This window comes from Tupaia chinensis, unplaced genomic scaffold (genome assembly GCF_000334495.1).
Source record: "Tupaia chinensis unplaced genomic scaffold, TupChi_1.0 Scaffold000628_1, whole genome shotgun sequence".
Taxonomy (NCBI): domain Eukaryota; kingdom Metazoa; phylum Chordata; class Mammalia; order Scandentia; family Tupaiidae; genus Tupaia; species Tupaia belangeri.
The window spans coordinates 2,008,148-2,020,294 of record NW_006160148.1 but is presented as its reverse complement, the minus strand read 5'-3'; the positions used below and the strand labels follow the sequence as shown (position 1 = coordinate 2,020,294).

General features: G+C 60.8%; 1 protein-coding gene across 1 annotated transcript in view; it reads right to left on the bottom strand.

The window, feature by feature from the left end:
- Window positions 1-507: 507 nt before the first annotated feature.
- MAN1C1 (mannosidase alpha class 1C member 1) overlaps window positions 508-12,147 on the bottom strand; it is a 156,835-nt gene continuing 145,195 nt past the window's right edge. The window contains 4 exon segments of the mRNA XM_014591978.2: window positions 508-1,259; window positions 2,047-2,162; window positions 2,886-3,058; window positions 6,058-6,277. Coding sequence (XP_014447464.2) covers window positions 1,133-1,259; window positions 2,047-2,162; window positions 2,886-3,058; window positions 6,058-6,277 — 636 coding nt within the window. The 3' untranslated portion in view covers window positions 508-1,132.

Below are 12,147 nucleotides of genomic sequence, written 5' to 3'. Positions count from 1 at the left end.
GCCTGGGATCGCCCGCCTGCCCAGGGCGGCTCCCTGAGCCCGATCGGGGCTCTCCATACAACCTGGTGCGTGTCACTACCGTGGGACTTTGCCTCCCGTCTCCCCCACGACTGTACGGTGTGTGTCTCTACCCCACCTGTCCCCCTGGCCTCACAGCCCCGGTCTGGTCCACCCACCGAACACCTGCTGAAGGATGGGGCAGAGAGCACAGGACCCGGTGGCCAGGAAACCGCGGCGAGAGGCTGTGTGACTTCAGGCAGGCGGCTGATCCTCTCTGGGCCTCTTCCAAACCTCAACTTAAGTCCGAATATCCAGTTCCATCTAAAGGATTGGCCTCCCACTTCCGGAGTCTACAAGGACGAATTTAAGGGACCAGCTGAAGGGCTGTCCTAGGCTCTGGGAGTCGCTGACTCAGTTACACCCGAAGCCAGCTGCTCTGGATTACACTGTCACATGTCCACACTGCGGGCTCCCAGACGTCGCCGAGGTGCACTGAGCCCGATCAGATTTCTTATTCAATAAAGTCTTTTATTCTAGTTTACAGATTTTTCCATTACAATAATGAAAATAGCACTAGTGATTTGTGACACGTAGGCCCAAACCAAAGGGGAGCCCCTCCTGAAATGGCAGGGGATGATGGCAGTTGGACGGAGAGTGGATGTGGGTAAAGGCATTTAAAGTAGAGGTGACGGGGCAGATTCCGCGTGTGCAACCAACCAAGGTCTCGCTTCTCAGGATGACACCGTTCTAGAAAGCGCATGATTCTGAAAACTAGATTTATAATTATGATAAAACTCAACTGTAGAGAAAGGCAAAATCAAGCAAAACCCCCAGAAAACCTGGAGGAACTGAGTCAGATGCAGGGTCGCTGTGCAAAGCTCCTGTCCCCTGGGCTGGGATGGTGAGTGTGGGTTTCATAGAAATTCTCCAGAGGAAGGAGGGCCTGGGCCCGGCGTTGCCGTGGCCCGTGTCTGACATCACTGTGTCTCCACGTCCTGTTTCCTCACGGAGGAAAAGAAGTCGCCTGTCCGACAGGTCCGGGCCGCGGCCCCTGCTCCCAATCCCTTTGGGAGCGGTCCTGGTCCCTCAGAAGTCAAGGCCTCCCCGCGGGCCGGGCTGGGGTGGCCGGATGTCAGTGTCGGGGCCAGGCCCTGCCGGAGCTGTCTGAGTGGTTTATCGGGAGCGGGTGGGCCTCGGTATTGAACACCCAGTCTTCCAGGGAGAGAACGTCATCTTCAGAGAACAGAAGATAGAGATACCTGTGCCCGGGCAGGTGGGGAGAAGGACGCAGCGGTCAGTGCCCTGCGCAGGGTGGGCTGTAGGGCAGAGGCCAGCGCACAGGGAGGGCCTGAGCCCCCCACCTGCGTGGAGAGCTGCAACGGGGTGCCAAGGGGACACTGAGGGACCTGCTCCACAGCCCTGCCCCCAACCCCTACTTGAACTGCGACCCCACATCCAGCCGGCCTCCCCTGCCTGACCCCGCTAGGACCCCCTCCGGCCAGCTTGTCTGCCCTTGGGGGGCGGCCGGAGCACCATGCCCAGTCCGAACTCGGCTGGCCGCCCTGACCCGGCCCGCACTTGAGCGACCCAGGTGCGATCACAGGCTTTTTACCGGAGGGAGCTGACGCCTCCAGCCCGGCCTCCAGGGTTAAGGCATCCGGGGCCTACGAGGAAGTGGGGTATGGATGTCCTGCCCCAGGACGCGTGGGAGCCACACCCAGCGGCACCGCGGAGGCCCTGACCGGCAGCTGCGCCCTGGTCAGCGTCGCCGCCGTGGGTGCTTTTCCCGTTCATAGATGAGGACCTCGCGTCAGGGTGGCCGGTCACCCGAGGCGCCGGTGGGACAGGAGTGACCTGCGTGGTGCTCAGGGCCCAGCTGGGTCCCCAGCCCGGTCTCACCGAGGGGAGAGACTGACCGGGCCCCGGCTCACCTGGGCGTTGCCCCCAATGGCACACATGCAGTGACCACAGACCCCGACTGCTGGTGACGCGGGGACTGCCGACCCCACCCCAGGGAAGGCCAGCAGCACCCAAGTCCCGACTCACTTCAGCGTTTCCGCCAGGAAGAAACTCTGCTGCTTGTTGTCGTGGTTGGGGAGGCTGCTGTACACGTCCTGGATCCCCGAGAAGCCGGCCTCCGTCCGGCAGTGCGTCTCCAGGGCCTAGGGAGGAAGCAGACAGTGCCGGAGAGGGAAGGCCCCTGGTCTCATGCCTGCCTGGTGGGCCACACTGTTCTTCCAGGGATCAACTGCCAGGTCCCCGGGCTGGAGAGCCTCCTCCCTGCACCCCTTGAGCATTCGGTCCTGCCCTGAGCCTCGAGGAAGCTTCTCTGCCTGAAGGGGCCGGACTGATCTGGTGGGCTGACCCAGTGTGGACAGAGGTCAAGGCAGGCCACTGGTGCTGCCCGAGGCTGGAACTCAGGAAGGGAGCCTGGACACCCAGAGTCTACAGAGGCGGGTCCCTGGCTGGGCAAGAACAAGGGCCTAGGACAGCCCATGCCTGAGAGCTGGTGGCGTCTGGTCAGTGTACAAGTGGCCCTGAGGTTGAGGGGAAGGGGGTCAGGGAGGCCTCAGCACCCATCAGGGAGCCTTCTGGAACCTCCACGGCTGCCGTGAACACCCGCCCAGTTTCCAGCTTGGATTCTGGGGCCGGGGGCCGCCTGGGTGGGGCTGCTGCCCGGCAGGTGCTTCCTGGCTGATGGCAGTCACCGGCCGTCTGCCCAGCTGGGGCCAGGAAAGCACGTGCGGGACCAGCAGTGGCCACTGCTCCAGGCAGCTCAGGCGCGGTCTGCTGACACCGGAGCCCAGGCCCCCAAGGCGCGGGCACCCTGGGCCTGGCTGTGAATGGTCGGGGCCCTCCGGGCAGCCCCGGCCCGGCACACTCACCATCACCACCTCCCAGCCCCACTCCCTGTAGATGGGGTCGTGCGTCTGCCGCCACAGGTACATGTAGCTCTCCACCACCTCGGGCCGCAGGATGTAGTAGCTCTCGCTCAGCTGCGTGGCCACCGCCTCTCTGCCGGAGTTAAACCAGAAGGCCTCGGGCCCCAGCTTGGTGTCTGTGGGGGTGACCGCGCAGAGGGCCTGGGTCAGACCCCACCTGCTGTCAGGACACTGAGCTGCCTGGAAGGCCTCCAGGGCCCACCCAGACTGCCCAGCACGGCGGCCCTGGACAGGCACAGCTGACTGCGCGGCCAAGGCCAGCCAGGCGAGACCCTCACGGCCTTGGACCCGCACAGGCCCGAACTCCGAGCCTGAACCAGCGGCTCAGCAGCCTGGGGAGATGGGTCTGGGCACTGTCCCCAGCTGTGTGTTTCCATAAGAGCTCTACACCTGAGCCAGAAGCCAGCCAAAGAGGCTTCCGGGCGAAGCACATTCAGAGCCAGTGGGTTAAACGCAGGGACGCGGTCCCGCGTCCGCAGGACTTCTCAGGCCTTTTTTGTTTCTAAGGTTTTGGCATAGAATGTGTGTGCTTGCCGGAGAGAGACAGAGACAGGGGGAAGGTGAGAGATGATCCCGAAGTGAGACGGCCACGCCAATCCTCTCCATTCTACGCCTGGGATGTTGGGCACACACATGCACACGTGCCTGGAATGACCAAGTAGCCAGGCCTGGGACGTGAACCGTGATTGGCCACGTGGGAGTCCAGTGCCTTAACCGCTGTGCGGGTCCCTGAATACACTATTGTGTAATGATGCTTCCCCCACAGACACTCTTATTTTTATTTTTTGAGAGCTTTTTGCTACAAGGTGCATGCGCTTGCCGGAGAGACAGAGAGAAAGCGTGAAATCTCCCCAGGGGGGTGACCACGCCGCAATCCCTTCTCCTCCGTTCTTTGCTCAGGATCTTGGGCACGCACGCACATGGGCCCAGCTTGAGTTTCAAGCTGCCAGGTCCAGGACTAGAACTGCATTTGACTATGTGGGAGTCCAGTGCTTTAACCACTACACCGTCTGCTGGTCCGTAGGCCCTCTTTTTAAAAAGGGAACTGCTGCTGGGGAGAGCAGGTGGCATGGTGGTTAAGGCACTGGACTCCCACATGGCTGACGGGACATGCATGCCTTAGAGCAAATCAATCAATCAAAAAAAAAAAAAAGAGAGAGAGAAAAGAAGGAAGCGCTGTGAACCCTCCCAGCCTTCCAGAGCCAACGGCTTGGACGTGCCAGTCCGGTCACACCTGCTCATACCGGGGCTCCGCTGTGTTTGGTTTAGTTTTGGACAATCTGCTGCCATTTTTGTTTTCTGTGTGACCATAATTGCACGCGTCACCACAGCCACCATTTCCGATTTTAAGGACGGTGCTGGGTGCTCTACATGTATCATTTCAACCGTGAGACGTGCAGGTCTGTTAGGCAGGTGCTACGGGGCTCCTTCCACCTGTGGAAACCGAGGGTCAGGGAGACCGAAGAAGGCGTCCAAGGTAACGCGGCGGTCACGGCTGGGCTGGGACGCGAACCCTGCGTCTGTCTGACGCCTTTCCCCGGCTGTGCTCGGCCCCTCCCACGGGGGTGACTCCAGCTCCAGAGCTTAGACTACGTGGGCCACACCTCACTCACTAAGGCGTCACACCCTGTCCAGGTCGGCCGAACACCCAGCTCTGTCCTGTGAGCTGTCCTGTATCCTCAGGGCTCAGAACCTGAGAGGCCCCAGCTCGCTTTGCCAGCTGGGCTGGAGCTTCGGAGAACACTGTCTCCCATGGAGGGCTTCGCGGAAGAGGAATCGGCTGGACCCTGGCCTCCGGTCTTTTCAGCGGCCGGTGGCTTCTGGCAGTCAGAGCCATCGTTGTGCCGACGGCTAATGGCGTGAGGGCCAGAGCGCCTGCCACAGCCGTCGGCGGGACAATCCGGCCGGCAGCGACAATACGCTCCATTAAGCGGCTGTCGTTTACGGTCTGGGCTGATTGTCCCAGACAAATAGCAAGCTTTTTATTATTCCCGAGATTTCCTATTTGTTTATGGCCTGGCAGAGCGAGCTCACTGAAGAGAACGGAAGACCAGTTGTAAGGACCTGCTGCGATCTCTGGCTTCCTGGAAACAGCTCCGGGAGAACCGGACTGAACCGGAGCGTGGACACGCTGTGGCCAGCGCAGGCCTCTCTGGCCCTGTGTGAAGGCGGCTGCCCCTTCCGCTGCACTCTGGGAAACCCACCAGGACGCCGGGCTGGTGGGGCAGAGTGACGCGTGGGTGGGGGACTTCTGCACATCTTGGGTCCCCTCCTCCAGCCACGTCTGGGGTGGCAGCTCTGAGCAGCAGCCTCTCCTGGGCTGTGGGAGCCGTTTAGAACCGGGGACCAGAGACCTGGCCCAGCCCCGGCCCGGCTACTCATGCGCAGTACGACTGGGTGCACACTTCCCCGCTCTGGGCTGACTCAGTCTGTGTGTGTAAAACGAGGAACTGGGGGCAGCACGGGGGCCCAGTTACCGTGCAGCGTGTGGCCAGCCAGACCCACATGGGAAGGCTCTGGGTTCTCGTCTGGGGGCCTTCCTGAGTCTGCCGGCGGCGATCCAGGGCTGGCTGCTGGGGTGGATCCCAGCACAAAGGCCCATGGTCGTGCCCACCTCTCATTCAGGAAATAAAGAAACTTAAAACATTAAACGAGGAGTGGGCCCATCTCTTTACCATGGCTCTGCCTGCTGCGGGGGATCGGAGGTCAGAGAGGCTGGTGGTGCAGGTGGACTCGTGGAGAGGTCCTGGGGAGGGCAGAGGGCGTCTGGGAGCAGGGGACCCAGTAAGAGGACGTTAACACTGCCTCGGGGGCCGCGGGACCCCTGACTCCGCATCCCTCGGGGAGGTGCCCAAGTCTCCTCTGGGTCTATTTCCCCACCTGTGCATAGTGGCAAGGGTCCGACAGCAGCTGGCACCCACAGTGCTTGGTGTATCTTCCCTCGCTCCCTTAACTTGGGGTGCAACCTTGGAGTCTGAGGGCACACCCCCACTCAGTGCCTGCATACTCCTATGAGGAGGCTCCCCGACACGGGCCTCGCTCGCTGGCGCTCTGTCCTTCCCCACGTCCCCAGTGCCCAGCCTCAGCCCCGCTGCCACCCCGACCCCCGGGTTACCTGAGCGGGCGTAGGACTCGTGGCACGTCTTGGTGATCTGGGCTGCGAGCTCGCGGTAGTGGGCTCTCTTCTCTTCCTTGGCATCCTCAGCGCCCAGGGCAATCATGCCCCCGGAGAAACAGGCCAGGTGCCCCATCTTGTGGTCCAGGATGCCCCCTCGCCACTCGGCAATGTAGGTCAGGCCCCCCGGAGAGACGTTCAGCAAGTAGGTCTCTATGGCCTGGGGTCAGGGTGGGCGTGGGCAGGGGAGAGCGTGGGAGGGCACAGAGAGGGGAGGGGGCGGGAAGTGAGCATTCTGGAGACAGCAGCAGGCGCGGCTCTGCCCAGCCCCATGTCCAGGCCACCCAACCACCACTGAGGCCCGAGGGCTGCTGGGAGGCTCCTAATCGCCCCAGTCTCTTACACGGCCGTGAGTCTTCTTCCTGGGGGGGGGGTTTGCTATAGGGCACGTGCGCTCGCCAGAAAGAGAGAGAGAGAGACAGAAATCAGCCCCCCAGGGGGGATGGCCACGTCACAATCCCTTCTCCTCCATTCTCTCAGGATCTTGGGCACGCACGTACACAGCGTGAGTTTAAGCCACCGGTCTGGGGCTCAAATCGTGGTTGACTACATGGGAGTCCAGTGACATAGCTATTATGCCAACTGCTGGTCCCGAGTCTCCTACATTTTAGGAAACATGTAAATCAACTCTTCTAAGAAGAGTAATGCCCTCCACTGCGTCCTCTCTTAGGAAATCTTAGCTGGAAGCCCCGCTGGCCTGCAGAAGGGCCGCTAAAATGCCTCCCGCTGGTGTGGGTGTGCGTCTTCGCGCCTTCGGTTGGGATTCTTGGGAAGGGCCTGCAGAAAGCTCAGAGCTGCTCTCCACGGTCTCTGTCACACAAACCCCTTAGTGCCCACAATGCGCACGGGCCGTGGCACCCTACGTGGACACGGGGTGGAGTGGCCTGTCCTGAGTCGCCCCGCCACACCTGCACGAGGATCAGGACCTCGGATGCCAGAGCTCTGCCCCTCGCACACCCGACAGCCTCTGCCCTTGGCAGGAAGGGGCTCCCAGGGAGGGGCTGTCGGGCATGAGGTCATCCTGTGCCCACGCCCAGGCTGTTGTCCCCAGAGCTTGGACACCAAGATGACGGAAGCAGCCGCTCCCCGCCACGAGGCCATTCCCCATGGGCTGGAGGGACCTGGCACAGTGGGGAGCCCTGGGACCCGCCCAGGCCCGGCTGCACGCTTATCCCTCCAACCCATCCTGCACGGGGGGTCTCTGCACCCTGTAAATGACGACTTAGGTCACACTGCGGCCCGCTTCAAACCTTCAGTGGTGTCACTTGCCCTTAGAGCGAAGTCCAGCAGGGCCTCCCGGCTCTACCCTCTGGACCGAGGCTTCACCTGACCTACTGCCATGACCCCTAAGCACAGACCCCTGGGGTCCAGATCCCACCCAGGTCCCAGCTGTGTGACACTGGGGGGTTGAAAGTGCTCTCCGTGCCTCAGTCCCCCTGTATGAAGTGGGGCAGTGGCGCCAGCTCCCCCACAGGGCGTCAGAACTGGCCAAGGTGGCCCGTTTCCCAGCACGGCCCAGCACAGCTGGCTACTAGAATTCCTGTCCAGGACTCCCCTGCCCTCCCCGGCCACCTGTGCCTCAGTTCACAGACGTCCCTCCCACTTCAAATACTCTGCGAGCCACTGGTTGTCTCCTCACGCCAGGCCTGGGCACGGGGACACGGCCGTGCACGGACAGGCCTGGGTGCGGGGACACGGCCGTGCACGCGCAGGCCTGGGTGTGGGGGCACAGGCATGCACGGACAGGCCTGGGCGCGGGGACACAGCTGTGCACAGACAGGCCTGGGCGTGGGGACACGGCTGTGCACAGACAGGCCTGGGTGTGGGGACACGGCTGTGCACAGACAGGCCTGGGCACGAGGACATGGCCGGGGCGTGTCAGGCCCGCAGGCCTGGGCACGAGGACATGGCTGTGCATGTGCAGGCCTGGGCGCTGGGGACACAGGCATGCATGGACAGGCCTGGGCGTGGGGACACGGCCGTACACGGACAGGCCTGGGCGCGGGGACACGGCAGTGCACGGACAGGCCTGGGCGTGGGGACACAGGTGTGCACGGACAGGCCTGGGCACGGGGACACAGGTGTGTAGACAGGCCTGGGCACGGGGACACGGCAGTGCACGGACAGGCCTGGGCGCGGGGACACGGCAGTGCATGCACAGGCCTGGACCTGCTTGGCCCGCTGTCAGTGCAGAGACTTCCCCACAATCAGACACTGGGTTACCATCTGCGATCGGCATTCAAATGTAATGAATTGAGGGGGCAAGATCAAAAGCTTTGGGGGGGTCTTCTCTGCAGGGTGAGGTCGGGTTGGACTCTGGGAAGGGTGCGGTTTCTCCGGCTCTGGGGGTTTGCTGGTGCCCATTCCCCCATCTACCCCCCACCCTCCGTCCTCCCGGCCTACTCCAGCTCCACTGGCACTGCCACCCTGCTCCTCTCAGCCCTGCTGTCAGCGCTGCCCCGCCTGGTGACACTGCTGTTGGATCTGTGTCCCCCAGGACTCCCTGGCGCCGTGTGACGGCAGGAGCCATCCAACTGGTGCCCGGCATATGGATGCTGCTCACACAATACCCGCCCCACAGTCTGCGTCTCCCTTCCCCCTGCAGGCAGGCCCAGGGCCAGCGGGCTGGCTGCAGGCCCTGCACAAGCAGATGGGAGTCACTGGCGGTGTGACCTGCCAGGGCACCTGCTCCCCGTGCGGGACACACAAGTCCTGTGGACCTGTCGGACCTGAGCTGGGGACTGGGGACCACTCTGGGCCCGGCCTGGCTCCTGGGCATAGCCGGTCCGGGCTGCACGGGGTCCTGGCAGCTTCTCTGCATGCTGCACGCAGGGCCGGAGGGCTGCCAAGGCGGGCCAGGCCCGATGCCTGCTTCAGTCAGCAGTTGCCAACGTTGAGAAGAGAACACAGACGTCAGGGCGAGCCCAGAGCTACCCCTGCACCCCGGGGACCTCTCACGGGCTCTCTCCTCTTGGGTTCAACCCCAAGCTAAGTAACTCAGTGAAGAGGAAATACCAACCAGGATTTCCTTGAAGATCCACTTGAGATGAGCAGACGCAAAGATTGGAAAGGAAAAAAGCAAAACAAAACAGGGCTTTCAAAACTGGGCGGAACGCGAGGACGGGTGAAGGTTTTCCACAGCAAGAGGCAGAGCCAAGAGCTTCCGGGGAAGCGGGAACCTGGGTCTGAGTCCCGGCTCCAGGATGGAAAGTGGGGTGACTCTGGGCAAGTGACGTCACTTTTCTGAAGACTCACTTTACTCATCTCTAAAGTGGGAGAATAAGCCCTGCGGATTAAAGGAGAGGGTAACCAGAGACTCGGGCCCAGTGCTCCTTGCCCCCAGGAGCCCGTCTGAGCACTGCTGGAGCCCTGGTCTCGGCTTGGGTGGCGGGAAAGTAGATTCAGAATCAGCCGGACCCGTGTCTGTGTCCTGGCTCTGACACTGGTTGCTGTGTGGCCTTGGGCCTTTCTGAGCCTGCTCCGTTGTCTGTGAGATGAGGCTAACTCAGATGAGGCGCTGGGCCAGCCGGGGGTACGGCGGCTAAGGTGCTGGATCTCACGGCACCAACTTGAAAAACACACAGGGAGGGGCCGGCAGGTGGTATGGCCGTTACGTCACTGGACTCCCGCATGGCCGACCGCAGTTTGCGTCCCAGCCCTGGTGGCTTCAGACTGAGGGGGCGGGGTGGTGGCTTGTGTGCACGTGGGCCCAAGATCCCAGGAGGAGAATGGAGAAGGGACTGCGGTGTGGCCACCTCACTTTCCTGCTCACTGTCCCTTTCTCTCTTCATCAGGAACATGTACCCTAAGGCAACCCCTAAAGCAAAAAAACCCTCTTAAAGTTAAAAAAAAAAAAGGAAAAATATACAGGAGGGGGCTGGGAGGCAGCGTGGTGGGTAAGGTGCCAGACTCCCACATGGCTGATTGCAGTTTGATCCCCGGACCTGGGAGCTTGCTTTCTTGCTTTCCCTTTCTCTCTCTCTCTGGTTAAATTGAAAAAAAAAAAAAAAAGGAATGAAATAAGTAAATAATTCTTTTTTTTTTTTTTGAGAGAGAGAGATTTTTACTATAGGATGTGTGCATTCACTGGAGAGACAGAGAGACAGAAAGTAAGAAATCATGCCCCAGGGAGGATGGCCATACTGCAACCCCTTCTCCTCCATTGTCTACTCGGGATCAAGGATACGCACGCACATGCCCCCAGCACGAGTTGGTCCAGGACTTGAACCATGGTCGACTACATGGGAGTTCCGTGACATAGCCATTACGCCAACTGCTGGTCCCAATAAGTAAATAATTCTTAAAGAGAAAGAAAGAAAAAAGAAAGAAAAGAGAAACACATGGAAATGCATAGTTCTGTTGGTGCTATTCAGATGACGCGAATATTGGCAGGAAGACTCCTGCTAAATTGCTTTTGTAATACTGAGGGTGTATTAGTACAAACGAATAAAATAGACACTCTATAAAAGAACAACAGAAGAAACAGAAAAGCACATGGAGCGTGTGCGTGTATGCACAAAACCCTGATGGGGGGGTGGAGAAGGGACTGCGGCTTGGCCCTTTTCCCCGGGCGGGGCTTTCTCACCTTCTCTTTCTGCTTCTCTCAGACATGCACACACGCCTTCAAGCAAATGTTAAAAAAGAGTCAGTGCTTAGAGCAGCTGCCCAGAAAAGGCCTGGCAATGAAAGCTGTCCCTGTCCGTCCTGTCCCTCCTCCTGTGACACTCAGGGATGCGCTGGTTGGGCCTGTCTGAGTCCTCCACGCCAACCCCAGCTGGACGCCGTCTAACCTGGGGTTTCCAACCCCAGCTGCGGACCGGAACAGCGTAGAAGCTTTAAAAAGCGCCAGCTATTCAATCGGCCTGGGTGAGGCCACCAAGCGATGCCAAGGTGCAGGCAGGAGGGACCCTGGTCGGCCCAGTTCCCACCCTGGCTGTGCTGCCTGGGAGCTTGAAAATGCTATCTCTGGACTCCACCCTGCCGTGCAGCCTGGACAGGGGGCCTTTACAACTCCCAGGGGACTTCCTACCTGACAGGTTGAGAGCCACCAGATCAGTCTTCAAAGCCAGGAACTTGCTCCTGGCCCAGCCTGCACCCAGGGTCAGGGCTGCCCGGGGCCCTTCCCGGGGAGAGCCAGGGCAGTTCAACCAAGCCTCCCAGGAAGCTTCCAGTTTGCTCAAATAATTCATGGCTGCGGCTTCCCTTGAAGCTGCCACTTCAGCTGCCCTGAGGGCACGGGCCCAAGCGCTCTCGTTAACTTGATGTTTACTCTGCGAGGAACAGCTAGCTACAGGGGACACTGGCTGCTGTCCCTTCTGCTGTGGCACTCAGCTAAAGCCCGGGTGGCAGGTGGAGAGGAGCCTGAGCCCGGGCTGGGGGAATCTCAGGAGCTGCTTCATGGCTGAGGTCTTCACGCTTGGGGTCCTGACAGGGAAGACTCAGCTCCAAGCCCACAGTTAAAGGGGCTGCAGCTCTGAAGGTCTGTTTCGGGGTGTGTGTGTGTGTGCGCGCGCGCGCGTGTGTGTGTGTGCGTGCGTGCGTGTGTTTTCTTTCTTTCTTTTTTCCCCAGAGGGCACGTGTGCTTGCCAGAGAGCAAGGGGAGCATGAGGGGAGTGGGAGAAAGTCTCGGCAGGGCATGGCCGCACAGCCATCCCTTCTCCGTTCTTCACCCTGCAGGGATTGTGGGCAGACACGCACATGTGCCTGGCATGTTTTTCAAGCCGCCAGGGCCCGGACTCCAACCACTGTTGGCATGTGGTACCTGGGTCCCTTAGCCAGTAGGCCATGTGGCCGGCCCCGTGGGCTTCTCTTGAGCACCACCACTTCTGAGCTGACCCTTGCGACCAGAGCACTTAGGAGGTCCCTGGAGCCACCAGAGTGCCCACGCTCGCCCACCCTGTACCAGCGTCCTCCACGTCCATCTCAGCTCCCCTCCGCTCGTCTGCTTGGCATTCATGCGTTCATTCATCTGTCCACAGAACGGCCACCGTGCGCCGACTCTGTGCCAGCACTGTTTTAGGGACAGCGGGG